Consider the following 16,271-nt stretch of genomic DNA (forward strand, 5'->3'; position numbering starts at 1 on the left):
TGACTGAGAACCATCTGACTCAATTTTTCTTGGTAAGCTTAGCATCTATCCTCCCACGGCCAAATACTGAAACTGGAGAGACCATTATTTTGAGTTGGGACACATGCTATCCCACCATGGTGGGCAACATGAGGAGAGTTTAATGACAGGTCATTTACAGGGACGTGGGGTATGGGGTGGTGAAAAGCAGTTACTTCTAGCTCTGGAGCTCATGACAGGAGGACACAGTATCACCCCCTTCCTGTCGCCACCCTAGAACCTAGGAGGAAGAGAGGTGTCAGGTGACTACCGCTGTCTCCTTCCACCCCACGAAGCATTATGCTATGCCCACTAAACCCTCACCCTCCCTAATACAGCAACAATGTAGCCTGTCCCTAACAGGCTGTGTCTTCAAGGGGCAGGGTAGGGGCTGCAGTCCAGAGGAGAGCCCACCAAGACCCTCTGTGGAAATTCTAATGTACCAAGGGGAAAGCTAACAGCGGCAGACACAAACCAGCCGGCAGGCCAGTAGATAAGGAACAGAAATGGGCCACAGCCTATCTGTGGTAAGGAAACTGCATGTTTTGCTAAGTATGGGGAGGCCTGGCATGCACCCCACAGGGAGAGACCAGGGCAGATGACTGGGCAGGTGGCCCATCAGGCAGTGTGCAGAGTACAAGGGCGCTCTGGAGAAACCAGCCAACATGGGGGATGGCACACCGGGGCGGGCTGGGGAAGGACAGCACAGAAGGAATTTTTTTTCATCAACTGTTAACCGTGTTCACTTCCAAGAGGACAGCTAACTGGCAGAAGTATTTTCATTTTTTTTTTAATGCTCCACCACCTTGTTTAATACCAAACATTAAGTCCTTTAAAGAGATGTTTTCTATACTTTCTAGAATCAAAGACCTTGAGCCAAAAAAGAGCTTTGTGTCTATAACCCTGGGACTTGGGAAGCAGAGGCAGCCGGCTGCTGCAAGCTCAAGGCCGGCCTACTATACATAGTGATACACTGTTTCAGAGTGGGGTGTGCATCGGGGAGGGAGAGAGAGCTCACTAAAATAAGGCTAATGAATGTATCGAACGGGAAGCTAGATCCGTGTTCTCGGAGGCTTGGCCCTTGCTGAGTTAATGAACAGTCATGGAGAGGTGTGGTATGCCAGGCACTTAGGAAACGGCATGGACCAACGTGGCTGCCTCCAGGGGCTTACCATTCTTGAGAAGCAGGTGTTGCTAGGTATGGTGGTACCTCTCTCTAATTCTAGCATTTGGGAGATGGAGAGTAAATAAAACCCAAGGTAAGCCTCAGCTACAAATAGAGTTGGAAGACAGCATAGCCTACATGAGACCCTGTCTTGGCAGGGATTGGGGGTGCAGCAGATAGGAATGCTAGGTGTGCCCACACTCTTATGGTAGGAGAAAGACAGGCACGTGGGTCTGGGCCCAGAGCTATAGGAATACAGAATAAGTGAGGGGGTCGGGGGAGACCCTGGACCCACGTAGCCGGCGCAGTGTCCCTGCTGATGTGCAGTAAGGGGTTAGGCATGCTAGATTCTGGATGTCCCAAGTCCTCCAGAGATATGTGGTCCAATGCCAAGGTCCTGAGAGACATAGTCCAGTTGGACGGACACATAGTAAGCCAACAGGGACATGCAGAGGTGAAAACACAGGGCAGTATCAGGTCCAGGGATGTGGAATGAGTTGCCGAAGGCCACCATGCAATCGCCGTCCCTCCGGATGCTCACAGCGATGAACCAAAGGCCCACCTTCTGACCCACTAATACCCAGGGCAGAACCATGGGGAGTCTCAGAGATGGAGGCGGGACTCTGCCAGAGGGGCCAGATGGGCTTTGTCCATGGAGCCCTCGAGTCCTCCTGGGAGAGCTAGGTCTGACGCTGAAAGGCCCAGAACTCCGTGCCTTCTTGATGGGAGAGAACTCCAGGTGGGATGGCAGGTGTTTTAGTCGCCTACTCTGACGAGTCTCAGTGCTCAGAACATGGAGATGAGGGTTCAGAAATCCCAGAGGATCCGGAGGAAAGGGTGCCGCAGCTCTTGGTGTGATTGGCTAAGGGGTGTGGGCTAGCCCTGAGGTGTCGCGAGTCTGCAGTCTCGAAGCCTCTTAAGAACACAGAGACCATCTGAAGACCCTGTAGGGAAGGCTCGCCCTGGTGCCCATCAGCCAGCCGGGCAGTATGGGAGCCTCGGCAGCCTGTGGCTGCTGACCGGCTAAAGAGAAATGGCTGAGCTCTGAAGACACCGGGCTTCTCCGGCTTGAAGGCATATCCACTGTAGACCTTGGGCTCCATGTCACGCTGTGGATGCCTCTGATTCTGGCCTCGGTTAACAGCAGCCCAGGCCGGGTGGCCTCTTGCCCTCCTGGGTCTTGGGTACCTCTATTCCTGCCAAGACAGGGAAAGATGCCATCACCCAGGCACTCTACAGCTGACATTAGGTTAGGACTATTCCACCCTGAGGCCTGGAACCCTCAGCTTGGTCCCTTGGTCCTGTCCTCTGAGGCCTAGATGACCCGGTGTGGGAAAGACCCAGGGGGACACTTGGGACAGTGGCATTCAGGTAAGCTGGAGTAGTGACACATCTGAAAAACAGGAGCCTAAGCCTGGCCCAAAAAGGAGCCTGTGTGGAGATAAGGGGTGGGAGTGGGGGGCGGGGCAGGTGCTTGATTTGGTAGGTGTACCAAGAAGCTGTAGGCCTGAGATACAGCTGACAGCCCAAAGGTCCCAAGAGGACAGCAAAAGTGGCAAATTAAAGATGGTGGGTGTGAGCCGGGTGGTGGTGGCACATGCCTTTAATCCCAGCACTTGGGAGGCAGAAACAGGCGGATTTCTGAGTTTGAGGCCAGCCTGGTTTACAGAATGAGTTCCAGGACAGCCAGGGCTACACAGAAAAACCCTGTCTTGAAAAACCAACCAAACAACCAAACAACCAAACAAAAAAAGGATGGTGGGTGTGGCCTTCTGGCCCCTATCCTGCTCCTCAGCCCCACACCCAGCCCTCCCTGTACGCACGTATTAGGTCTCCATCTCCATCTCCGACCTGGGACTGGGTGCTGGGCCTCTTCTCTAGGTCCTGAAGTACAGACTGTTCAAAGGCTAGGGCTGCAACACGGCTGAAGAATGCCTTCACGTTCTCTCCTGGGGGCCCACAAGGAGACGGCTATGACTCAAGTTGCCCGCAGATGCATTATGGTCAAGTGCCAGGTCAGTCCATCCTAAGGCCAGAGGCCGTGTTGCTTCCAAAGAACCCCTGGTAGGCACAGCTACCAGTCCATCCATGGCCAAGCAGGCAAGAGTTCTGGGTGGCAACCTGGCTTCCCAAATGGGTTCCGGTCCTCACCCCTACCTGCCGCCCCGCCCCCACCCCAGGCTACTCCTGTAAAGCTCCGAGCCTTCCTTTCCTAGCACCTGCCCTCTCCATCAGTTGCTCCTCAACCCTTGCATGACCCGGGTCAAGCAGGGCTCAGATGCGAGTCTCTTTCTCTGCGTGCTACCATGTGCTCATGACCCTTTCACGGACTCTGTGTGTACCCTCCTCCAGGTCTCAGCAGCCAACATGGCCGTCACCCATATGTAACTGACGACCTTGGAAGTGTGCATCGGACCCTTCCCCCACACACACACTTTCCCCACTGCTGGATCTCAGTGAACCCGCTGTTCCTGTGGTCAAGGAGGCGTGGGTGCTGTAGTGTAGACGGATGTTACTGGTGAGGAGCAGCAGCAGAGGGCCCCAATCACCGGCGCTGCCAGCCATTTGTGGTGGCCTGGCGGTGCCGCCAGTTTCGATTCATGCCCAGTCCGTGCCTGACACACGCTGTCTCTGTGTACCTGGGGTGGAGACTACTGGCTCCATGTGAGAGTTCCCACAGCCTTGGAATCTCTCGTGTGCCAGGCACTGCGAGCCTTTCACTGTGTCTCCCGGAGCTTGGATTTCCAGCTTTTCCCTATGTGTTTCTGTGGCCGGCAGTCTTTGGGTAATAGATGCCCGTTGGGGTACACTACTCACCCGTCTTGGCCGACACAGACCAGTACTCTGCCTGCATCTCATTGGCCAGATGCACAGCCTCAGCTTCGGCTTGCTCACACGCTGCCCCTGACTGGAAGAGAAGGCCCTGGCTGACAGGGTATCTTGGCCCTCCTTGCAGGGGCTCCCTAGGGTGGCCCTCCTCTCCCCAACCCTGCTTCTCAAGTCTGGCCAGGGCAGGGATGCTGCCTGCCCGGCGCTGACACTGTAGTGCTCCCCAGTGAAGTGAGTGATCCCTGCCTCTTGGGGGAGAGCCCTCTTCAGTTCCATAACCCACATAGTCTTTGGAGTCCAACGCAAAGCATTATCCTTCAGGGCCCCTCAAGTGGGTTGCAAACATGGGAATTTTCTGGAAAGCCAGTCAGGGTCGGGCCTCCAGCCTCACTTTGCTTACCAGGAGATCCTTCTTGGTTCCCACGAGGAAGATGAAGCAAGAGCCTGCCTCATTCTCCCTCAGCACATCCTCCAGCCACTGCCTGGAATGCACAGAGTGCAAACAAGAGACTTGTGCTTAGCCAAGAGGTACAGGGGAGGTACCCTGACCTACACTGACTAAAGTGGGAGGCTGGTGCCCGAGTCAGAGGGCCTCCGTGGGACCAGGAGCTGGAAACACGAAGGCACCAGTTTGGGAGAGGGGAAGACTCCTATTATGAGACCTGGGTGACGCCCGTGGTTATCAGCTGGAAAACCTTTCCTGTCTCTTTCATAGGGCCTGGAGGACTTTGATGTGAATGACCCAGACAAACAGAGGGAGGAGGGGCTTTGGTTCATTAGGTGGATTACTGCTGGCAGATGATGGCCCTCTGAAGTTGGTCATGTTGCCCACCTCTCTGCCCAATACAGCGAGTGAAAGATCAGGGAGGAGTAGCTAGAAAATTATTAGGGACCAACGTACAAAGGGCCATTGTGCAAAATTAAGATTTCTGATATGGTGGCAGTGGGATAGCAAAGCCAACTGTGGCCTATCAGCTTAAGCCCGGGGCAGCGGAGGAGGGTGTGTCTTTAGGGATGAATGGGGAACTGGCTAGCAAGTGCCCAGCATTCTGGGTCCGTCCCAGACACTGGGGTTTAGGAGCCCTTCCGGGTGGCTTTGTGAGTCTCTGACATACGGAGGGAGCCGGATCTGGGGTTACTTGCCTGGTATGCTCCAGAGTCTGCACATCTGTGAGGTCAAAGGCTGTGATGATCACTGGACACACAGGGAAACCCAACAGCCAATCAGCAACAGGGGTGCTGGAGGAAGGCTCCCCTAGGGATCCTTCCAAGATCAGAAGGACCTACTGGGATGGGTCCGCTGTGGACACTAGGGAGGAGTCATCCTGGGGTCGCCCCTTGGCCCTGTCTTTCCACCAGACCCTCCAAACCTGTACCTAGCAGCCTAGCTGGGGGTCAGGGTCGGGTAACAGAGAAAGGCCCGAAGCATTAGACTCTGACAAGAGATCCCCTGCTACTTGTGGCCCAGTGGGCTTGGTGAGGGCTGTAACTACGGAGGACCTTCTGCTCTGTCTGTACATCAGTGAGAATGATACCCCTGGCTGTCAGGAGGGATACTCTTTTGAAAAGCTGTTAGTCAAGGGCCTGACCCTGGGTAGACTTTTCACTGAAGGAGGGGGATTAGAAACACCCAGTTAACGGAAACAGCGTTAGTAGAGAGCTACATGGGCAGGGGCCTGTAAGGTAACTCTGTGTCCAGCTCTTTCATCATACAGTCTGCTTGATTCCCAAGGGGAAGGCCACAGCAGGATGGTCCAGGCAGAGGTCTGCTCTGACTAAATCATACTGGTGGTAGGCATGGTAGGTGTGCCAGGCACCTCACACTGCTAGTTCCAGGGAAGCAGTGGCCCCTCAGGAAGAAAGGTTAGGCGAGGGGCTGGCAAGAGGAGGCCACAGTAGACTGGGCCATGCTGGAGGCTCCGCCCACTGCTCATTTCCTGTTTCCCCTTCTTTAAACTGGGGATAAAACCACAGTGATTCTCACACCAACGCAGAGAAGACAGAACCATGCCTATACTGTGAGCTTGATTTGGGGTCCTTCTGATGGTTTTCCACCTCCTACTGACTGCTATGTCTGTCTCCATCCTGAGGACTTCACATTGCCATCTCTGCTGACTTTGGGCCCTGCTCAGTCCCCAGCTGCCCCTGGCTATGTTAGCAGTGGGCACAGAGGCACCTGTACTGTACAGGACCTGCCAATCCTGCTGGACCCACCTGTCACCCCTCTCTGGCAAAGACAGGAAAAGCCTCTCTTCATCGTCACCTGTGATGTCATCTCGCTTTTTCTGGGACCCTTAAACAAGAATGCTCTTTTCTGAGCTGTAAACAGGGGGGCTCAGGCGGTCTGACATTCCCTAAGGGTGCGACTGTCAAAGACAGCCAGGGTCTAGGGTCCTGGGTGGCTTCTTCATTGCTAAGCGCTGGCTGCAGGGCTATCCAAGTGACTCCTGGAGGACAGGGAAGTGGTGTTTGTGCAGGTGACATAGGTGGGGATCTCCAGCGTCTTTCTGCTGCTCACCCTGGGCTCCGCGGTAGTAGGCAGATGCAATACACTTGAACTTCTCCTGCCCGGCTGTGTCCCAGCTGTGGGGGGAATAGGGAGACAGGAAAACAGTGGGGGGCAGGTTTAGCAGTCACTGTGTTCTAACACAATGGCACGGTGGGACCATGGGAAGATCTCAGGACCTACGCCAACATGCCAGTTACACGTGAACAACAAACCGGAAGTGCCTGGTCAATCTGGCTCTCCCTGCCTTCAGTTCCTGCCAATCCCTCCTCCTAGGTTCTTTCCTCTCACAGAGCCAGTAGGGGAGAAGGTGTAACATTGCGAATTGCTTTGTTGTAGCTCAGTCCCTTCTGACTGTGATATTATAAAGACCATATGTTCTACAGCAGGGGTCCCAGGACAGGCCATCAGCATACGTGCGACTGGGGCCCTGTTCTACCTTCAGCACAGCAGCTCCCCAGGTGGGGAACGGGGCTATCGGGGACACAGGGTTCGCATGCCCTGGGCAGCAGACCAGTTAGCTCTGGCTTTCTCAAACAACTCGTCGAGAAGGGAATGGGGGCTGAGCCCTAGACCCATGGAAAAGGGACGAATACCAGATTGATCGTGTCTGCTGAGGTACAAGACGGAAGAGGGGCGGTGACAAGCTGGGAGCTGCTGAATTCATTCATTCCCATGTCTGAAGAAGCCGTTAGACAGGAGTTGGGAGTGGGCATATAGTAAGTCAGGCTGGTTGGCTGGCAATGGCCTCAACGTAAGATCTTGCGAGTCTGGAGCAAGGCAGTGCCTATTTTATATTGGGCCCTCTAATTAGACACTGCCTGGAGCCCCAGTAGGAGCCCAGTTGCAGGTCCCTCTCAGTATAGCTCCGCCTGGCTGCTCCCTCTGAACCAGACCTTCTAGCTAGTTCCCCCTAACTTCTCAGCAGTCTCAGTCACGGAGCTCTGCATTTTCACAAGCATCTTTCACTCTGCAACTGACTGTGTGCTCCCCCTTGGGCAGGATGTGTTATCCTCCGGCTCCAGGATCACACCGGCTCACTGGCTCTGTGGAGATGGGAGCTGACACAGGAGCTGTGGGACTCAGCCTAGGTGGGGCACAGAGGAGGAATGACCAAAGCCAGAGAGGAAGACGGGGAAGGGGGCTAGGAGAAAGGCTTGGAGACTAACTGACCGACTGACCGACCAACCGACTGCCACCAGGCAGGGAGAGCAGAGAGATTGCTGAACAAGACCGCAGGGAGGCAGGAGGGGCCTCGCCTGAGAGTACAAGGGTCTGGGAGCCCAGTAGGACTGCAGGATCCTCTGGGGAATGGGGAGCATGAGGCAGGGCACAGAGCACTTCCTCCACAGTGGAAGGTGAATCCTGGGAAGGCCCCACACTGACTGAGAGATAGTGATCGATCAGCGTGGGAGGTGTGGGCGGAAACTAGTGCGCCACTGAGAGAGAGTCAAAGGCATGGGCTTAGTAGAGAAGACAGACTGAGGGGGGAAGGACCAGATGGACAGATGGACACATGTGTACAGACGGAAGGAGCACTGTATGAGGACAGAGTAGCCTCCAGCAGAGCCCGACTCACCCAAACGCTGGTCCTCAAGGACTGACTTTGCCCTATTTTATATCTGACAATAGAGGCTCAGAGCTCAGGACAAAATAACCAACCAAGTAAAGAAAAACTGTCAGAGGCCAGTCTGCTGCCTGTGGGATCACAGGTGGTCCAGCTGGTGAGGAAGGCCGGAAGATGCTATTAGGGTGGAGAATGGGTAAGTGTGCCGGTCAGGCTGAGAAGACCGTCCCCGGAGCTCACGACCAACACCAGGCAACTGTGAGGACGCAGAGAGAATCTAGGGACCTGTAGATCGTGAAGCCTGGCTTCTTACAACCACCCACACAGGGGCAGGATTGACTAGACAGATCTTTGCTGAGCAATCACGGGGCACAGAGGAAAGAGACCCAGCGGAGAGCTTTCCCTATGGGAGATCCACAAAACCAGCTTAACGGAGACTTACATCTGGAGGCTAAAGGGAATCCCTGCGATCTCAAAGCGCTCGATTTCAAAGTCTACGCCGATCGTGGCCTTGTAATCACGGTCGAAAACGTTCTTGCACAACCTGCGGAAGGTGAGGAAATCAGCAAAGGTCCCTGTGCAAACCAGGAAACACAACTCCCTGGTAGGGAATTGATACATGCTAACGGCTGGGTGTGGTGGTGTGCACCTCTGATCCCAGCACTAGGAGGCAGAGGCAGGTGCATCTGAGGTCAGCCTGGTCTACATAGGGAATTCCAGGCCAGCCAGGGATAACAAACGCTAGCCTGTCTCAAAACAAAAACATCCAAGGAAAGCAATGGTGCACGGAGGCTGTGGGTGCACGGGTGTGTGGATCAGCTTCCCATCATAGTAACAAACTCTGGAGACAATGGCGACCCAGGAGGAGACGGTCATCTGGGCCCATACATAGTTTCAGAAGACAGGGATATTCTTTTGGTCAGTGATATGCTGTCACCATGACCATGACGTAGCAAGAGAACATCTCTCAAACCAGCCAAAGAAGGGAATGAAGGCAGCACGCTGGTCCCTTCGGGTGTACATCCCGATGACCGAAGGACCCACCTGCAAGGCACCACCTCTTAGGAGTCCTGCCGCCTTACACCTTACAGAAAGTTCCACGGGCTGGGGACTACACGCCTCTGACACTTGAGAAATTCTTATCCAAACAACAGCGCAACCAATAACAATGATGTGGGGGGAGGGGAAGCTGCACTGGCCCAGAAAGCAAACGCCAGTGTAATACACACAATGAGAGGTATTGAGGGTTCCTTCCCAGGAGGTCCACGTGGGAGACAGCATGGGGACGGTGGGATGAATGCTAAGTATCTAGGGTGCTCCGCCATCTGTCAGTCATCGTACTGGTGTGTGTGTGTGTGTGTGTGTGTGTGTAATTGCTCTCCACCAAATCTCTCACTGATTTGGCCACACTTGCTGCGCAGTGAGCCTTGAGAGTCCTCCTATCTCTGTTTCCTCAGTGCTGGGATTACGGCCATGCACCGCCACATCTGGCTTTTTCATGGGTCCTGGGGATTGAATTCAGGTTTAGGTATTTATGCAGCAAGCACTTTATTGACTGAGTCAATCTCCTAAACTCCTAATCTCCCTCTTTTAAATTCTTTTCTCCCCCCCAAAAATTTCCTTCCTTCCTTCCTTCCTCCTTCCTTCCTTCCTTCCCTCTCTGTGTGTAGTATAGGTGTCTGTGGTAGCTAAAGGAGTCAGACCTCCTGGGGGTGAGAATTACAAGTAGTTAAGAGTCACGAAGTGTAAGTGCTGGGACTCAGACCCCAGTATTGTGCTCCGCGGTACCCCGAAACCATTTCTCCAGCCCCCACTCCTTGACCTTTGCCACACCCTGCAAATTGTTTCCCCGGCTCAGGCTGGGTTATGTTCCCAGAAGTTCCGTGCTCTCTGAGGCTCCCAGGCAATGGTACCACAGCTTGGTGCTGGAAGGTGGGGCTGGCCCGACAGCATGAGTAGGGCCAGGGCTTACCTGTGAATAAGGCTAGTCTTTCCCACGTAGAGATCGCCAACTACCACCACCTTGGAGAGTCTGAGCCTGGAGGAGATATGGCCGCATCAGCCTGGAGAATGGTTATCAGAAGTGTCCAAGCTTTCCTTCCCTGAACTATCTGAGTGGCCCTTCAACCCTAGATGCAGGGATCAAAAGGCACTCTCCACTGCTGGGGTGTGGGAGAACTTACACTCCTTCTGTCAATCCTGCCACCCCTACGGTTATACCCTTGACCCCATTTGGCCAAAGTCATTGTCCTGAGAATTAGCAATGGGCAGGAGGAGAGGAGAGGTTGAGCCACAAACTGAGGGGCAGGGAGGAGAACACAGGAAGTACTGTGAAAGTCGACATCAGATGACTCCAAACTGGTGGGAGGTGCTGCACCCAAGGTGTAGTAGACAGAGAACCCATGTTCAGGAGACACCTTTGCAAGGTATATATCCTGCCTCCAACCTTCCACACATACCCTCTGGGATGTGCACCTCCATTGGGTCAGCTCATGCAAAGCAGGTGTATAGGTGCCTGTAGGGATGAGGTTGGCCAAGGGGTGCTCTATAAACAGAACCCGGCATCTGCATGTCTGGGCTTGTGGTTCGAGCAGCAGATTGGCTCTGTGATTCTTGGGCTCCTTGGAGACCCTTGCTCACCAAGGGCAACTACCATCTTCCCTCTGTATGGGTGCATCCTACATCTTGAGGAGCGGCATCTCTGAGACTGCTGCTATGACTTTTAAGAGTTTCTGGGTTGGTGAGATAGCTCCGTGGGTAAAGGTGCTAGTTACCAAGGCTGATACCCAGGACCTACCTAGTTGGTGGAAGGAGAGACTTGGTTCTCACGGGTTGCCTTCTGACATTTGTGTGCATGCCCCGGCACACCCTACCACTACCAGATTAATATAATTTTTAATAAAAGCCATCTCTGCAATTCTTCCCAAAGATGCCAATGCTTAATCTGACCATCTTGGGAAACATCTAGCGGCCCGTCTGTCTGCAGACAGCAGGAGGGCATTTGCGCTGGTTGATGATTGGGTCTATCTATGGTTTGTATCAGCCAGGTCTGGGTCTGGGTCTGGGTCTACCTTGCTCCCAGGTAGCCCTCTCATTTAGGACAAGCCAGCCTTGATTTTATGCCTGAGGGAAAGGTATACAAGTAGCACTAGGACTGTATAGTGGGTACCCTCTGTGTCTCAACTGTCTTACCTCCTGTGGCTGTATGTAGGGTCCGGTAGATAATCCGAATTAAGAACTGGATATGAACCGGATATGACACAGCAACTCCCTACTGAAGCCCTTCCCTTTAACTCCTCAAGTCTCTGTTAGAAATCCTGACCTGAGCTTCCTCCTCCCTCGGTGCAGCCCTGGGGACCTCTGAGATGGGCTCTCCTGTGCTCTGACTCTATCCACAGGATGTTGTGAGCTCAGCCAACCCCTGGAGATGGCTGCAGTCTGTTCAGGAGGGAAAGGGAATGGTAGACCTTTGTGCCCATCTGTAAGAGAGAGGACTACTGCGAATCCTCTTTGTCAGAGCGCGGTGGCTGCTGCGGAAGAAAGGGGGCAGACACAGCCAGACCTCTCGGAAAGACCTGCAGTTCTGTGACATAAGCTAAGGATGCAGGGTCCCCCTGGGTCAGGCCAGGGGCAGGGACAGTAAGCAGTCAGAAAGGTCCCCTGGAGGATCTGACATATAGAAACCTGAAGTGGTGAGAAAGAAGATCGTTGTCTTACACAGAGGAAATGGACCTGTGCGGAAACTTCACTCAGACTGAAAAGTCATTTGTATGACATTCTGAGAAACAGGGAAATTATAGATTCTAGAAATTATAGTTACATATTTATAAATATATATAAATTATATGTAACATCTATTATATAAACAAAGATACATATATAGTACTATATAATATATATACTATATATACACTGATATATATATTATGTAAATTGATATATAATATCACATATCATAAACTATACATAATCTATAATGTCACATATAATATGCTATGTATAAACTAATATATGTTATATATAATATACTGTATATATCACATATATTATATAAGCCAATATGTATTATAATTTATAATATATAAAGTATATATTATATAAAATAATTATATAAACTATAATTTATAAATTATAGCACAGTTGGATTAAACGCCCTATAACAGACTGCGCTGGTTTGGCCTGTGTATTTAGTTTGCTCATGTTTTCATTTACATGTGTGTGATGGTTTGTATATGCTGGGCCCAGGGAGTGGCACTATTATTAGTATGTGTGGCCTTGTTGGAGTAGGTTTATCACTGTGGGTATGGGCTTTTTTTTGTTGTTTTTTTGTTTGTTTGTTTGGTTTTTGGATTTGTTTTTTTTGAGACAGGGTTTCTCTGTATAGCCCTGGCTGTCCTGGAACTCACTCTATAGACCAGGCTGGCCTCGAACTCAGAAATCCTCCTGCCTCTGCCTCCCAGAGGGGTGTGGGCTTTAAGCTGCTCATTTTAGACGCCTGGAAGCCAGTCTTCTGCTAGCAGCCTTCAGATGAAGATGTAGAACTCTCAGCTCCTCCTGCACCATGCCTGCCTGGATGCTTCCCTGCTCCCACCTTGATGATAATGGACTGAACCTCTGAGCCTGTAAGCCAGCCCCAATGAAACATTGTCCTTATCAGAGTTGCTTTGGTCACGGTGTCTGTTCACAGCAGTCAGACGCTAAGACAATGTATGTGCCTGTGTGCTTCTATTCTTCCTATGGCTTCCACACCCTCGTACCGTGGGCTTACCCCGCAGTGCCTGTGTTCCTGTGCTGGCAGGCTGTGCTGACCTGGCTGTGGAAGTGCTCTTTGAGCTGTAGACAGGCGTCCGGGGTGTACCACTGCAGGAAGACAGACAGACATGGAGACCATCATGCAACGCCGCATCTTGGTAACACAAACAGGCCATGGGGTGGTGAGGCCTGCTACCCAACCCTCCTCTCCTGAAACTTCACGCCTGCAGTCTCTTTAGCGTTCCTCGTTCCTGGTGATGCCATGGGCTGTGGGGTAGGAAGTATGAGCCCATTTCTCAGATAAGGAAATGGAGGTGCACAGAATAATAAAGAGAAGAACCTGCCTCCGGAAGCATCGGATTGACCCAGCCTGACCTGGTTACTAAGTCCTCAGGTCTAGAGTGGCCCTGGGATGCAGGACAGATATGGCCACCTGTAATCCGTGGCCCTGACTGCCACAGGCAGAGGGCTGTGAGGGAATTTCACCTTCTATGAGTATAGGACAGAGTCTCCTGGGCAAGTCTCCCTAGGGCTGGGGTCAAATCTTAGCTCTACCAAGGCCAAGTGTGTGGAAGTCAAACTGATTTCCCTGTCTCTCTGAGCCTCAATGTCTTACTCTGTGAATAGTGTCTTTTGTCCCACAAGTCCGGGGCTTGGTTGTTTTTTTTTTTTCTTTTCTGATTATACTTCCTTTCTCTTCTGGCTCATTGAGACGCCACCCTGCATCATCCCTGGTTACCATGGTCACACTCCATTGGAAGAGCAATGGCCCAAGCTCACAGGAAGAAAAAAAAATCCCAGGGAACTCTGCAATATCTGAGGCACAAAGGCTTTCTCTGTCAGTGTGTGGAGGAAGTTGGAGGGAAAGAGAAAGAAAGGAGAAGCAAAGGCCAAAGATGGGGGAGACCCACAGCCAACAGCCCCCCCTTTCCTCTCCCAGCTGTGGCACAGAGTCCATAGGACACAAAACGTCTGCTCCACACCTGTCCGAGCCACATGGAGGCAACAATGGACAAGAGGGTCTTTTTTTTTTTTTTTTTTTTTTTTTTAATTTTAATTGAAAGTTTTTTTTTTTTTTTTTTTAGCACAGTACATTTTGATTATGGCTTCCTCTCCCCCAATTCTCTCTTGTTCCCACCCATCTGCATCCACACCCTTTCTGCATGGATCAAGAAGGCATCAAGAGATAATAAAATAAATCAAAAAACAAGTCAGCCAGACAGTGGTGGTGTACACGCCTTTACTCCCAGCACTCCGGAGGCAGAGGGGGAGAGGCAGATCTCTGAGTTCAAGGCTAGCCTGGACTACAGAATGAGTTCCAGGCAAGCCAGGGATACATAGAGAAACCCTGTCTCCAAACCGAACCAAACCACCAAAATGAAACCCAAACAAATCAGAGTATGATAAAAACACCAAACAAGAAAGGGAGTCAAAGAAAAAGCACAAGAAACGCATTATAGAATCCAATACACACATGTTCACAGACATGGAAATCCCAAAGAAACCCCTACCAGAAGTCTTTAGCATATACTCAAAAGACCTGCATGCTAGAAGAAGAGGAGGAGGAAGAGAAGGAGAAGGAAGAGGAGGAGAGGAAGAGGAGAAGAAAGCCCAGACTTAGCATTATGAGACAAAGAACCTCCAGAGATGCCACTTAGTCCTCTCTTGGCCATCTCCTGGCAGGCATGGGGCCTACTCTTCAGAGTGGTTTGTTTCCCCAGTGAGACTCCCTTGGAGAAAACCAATTTTTCATTTGCTAGTGGCTACTAATGGACAACAGGATCTCAATGTTACTTTTCAGAAATATTTTCTGCATGGACTAACAGATATTTCTTTATCCTCCCGCCCTTTTTTCTTGGTGATGCCAGGGATTTAACCAAGTGTTCCAGCACGAGGCTGTGCTGTATGTAGCCCACCTTCTTTCTTACGCACACGGGAGTGTGATACACACACTTGACCATACACCGCTTCATTCTTTGCATTTTACATATCGATTGGTTTGGCCCTCCTTAGCACTGGGAAGAGATAGTTCTTCCTATCTGTATGGAGGAACAACATTACGACCAGCCTCTCTATGGATACTGATGTTGAACCTGACTCTCTGTTCATACTACAATGAGCTACAATGCCTGACCCTTCACACACATTCCACTCGTGCCAGGGCATACATAGTTCTGATTCCTAGAAGTGGCTGCTTAATGGGCGAGGGTGTCTGTAATAAGGGTAAATACTGTTTGTTCCCCTGCTTGTTCCTTTGTTTGTTCCCAATAAATGTTATTGGCATTCTCCATTGCAATTAATAATAGTCTGTAAAAACTACAGACTATTGGAGTTTTTAAGCAAAAAGCAAAGGCAGACTAACACTAACAATGGAGAAACCCCTGGACTGGGGGATCAGAAAGTAGAATTTTTTTTTTTTTTAAGATAAATCTTGCCGGGCGGTGGTGGCGCACGCCTATAATCCCAGCACTCTGGGAGGGAGAGGCAGGTGGATTTCTGAGTTCTAGGCCAGCCTGGTCTACAGAGTGAGTTCCAGGACAGCCAAGGCTACATAGAGAAACCCTGTCTCGAAAAAACCAAATCAAAAAAAAAAAAAAAAAAGATAAATCTTGTTACATAGTCCAGACTGACCTTGAACTCACAATCCTCCTGTCTCTGCCTCCCAAGTGCTGGGACTACAGGTGTGTGTCACTACACCAGTGCATATATTCTCTCTCGTATCTCCCCCTACCCCCACAGTGTTAGGGATTAAACTCAGTTTTGTACCTACTAAGTAAATGCTTTCTTATTAAGTTACATTCCCAGCCCGTGGAGAGAGGTAATAATAATGAGGAATGTCATGACTTGGGGACCTCACACTTATCACGAGCTGTGCCCAGAGGTATTAACTTCCCGCATCATCAGATCCTAGAGCTTGGGTGACCCTAGGTCACAGCTATGACCACATCAGGTTTTACATGGAGGACTACGTGACCTTACAACCTCCGTGCCTTAGAGCTGCTACCTGTTGCTTTAGAGGAACTCAACACAGTCTTTTAGCTTCTTAGAAATTAGATCAACTTCTGCAGCTCAGTTCCTTGACTTCTGGCCACGAAGACAAGTTTGCCAAGCCAGCTACAGCCGAGGTGTCACATCAGCAATGAGTGCAAGAAGGGCTGGGAACAGTGGTCCAATCCTGTCATCCCAGCATTTCAGAGACGGAGGCAGGAGGATTGAAACTTTAAGACTCGTCTGGAATACACAGTGAACTCCAGGTTCTTTTGGGATAGTAGAGACCTTTTATCAAAGCTATCCAGACCCAAACAAAAAACAAAACAAAACAAAACAACAAAGGTGTTGGAGTGACAGTACCTTAGGGAAACTGGTGATGATTCGGTCCTGGCTCACGGGGGGCCCCAAAGGGGTCCAAGAGGACCTCATTCTTCCAGTGTTCT

General features: G+C 51.3%; 1 protein-coding gene across 2 annotated transcripts in view; it reads right to left on the minus strand.

Moving 5' to 3' along the window:
• Positions 1–823: 823 nt before the first annotated feature.
• Rab36 (RAB36, member RAS oncogene family) overlaps positions 824–16,271 on the minus strand; it is a 16,744-nt gene continuing 1,296 nt past the window's right edge. The window contains exons 2-11 of one of the 2 annotated variants that reach the window (XM_052164268.1): positions 16,189–16,269; positions 12,854–12,945; positions 10,058–10,123; positions 8,528–8,629; positions 6,531–6,595; positions 5,152–5,207; positions 4,413–4,490; positions 4,001–4,091; positions 3,007–3,132; positions 824–2,379 (exon numbers count right to left, since the gene is read on the minus strand). In XM_052164268.1, the coding sequence (XP_052020228.1) occupies positions 2,321–2,379; positions 3,007–3,132; positions 4,001–4,091; positions 4,413–4,490; positions 5,152–5,207; positions 6,531–6,595; positions 8,528–8,629; positions 10,058–10,123; positions 12,854–12,945; positions 16,189–16,257 (804 nt within the window). In that variant the 5' untranslated portion in view covers positions 16,258–16,269 and the 3' untranslated portion in view covers positions 824–2,320. Of the gene's footprint in view, positions 2,380–3,006; positions 3,133–4,000; positions 4,092–4,412; positions 4,491–5,151; positions 5,208–6,530; positions 6,596–8,527; positions 8,630–10,057; positions 10,124–12,853; positions 12,946–16,188 lie in introns of both variants that reach the window. The other variant, XM_052164267.1, reaches the window with a different exon arrangement.

Source organism: Apodemus sylvaticus, chromosome 19 (genome assembly GCF_947179515.1).
Source record: "Apodemus sylvaticus chromosome 19, mApoSyl1.1, whole genome shotgun sequence".
In the NCBI taxonomy this organism is placed as follows: Eukaryota; Metazoa; Chordata; class Mammalia; order Rodentia; family Muridae; genus Apodemus; species Apodemus sylvaticus.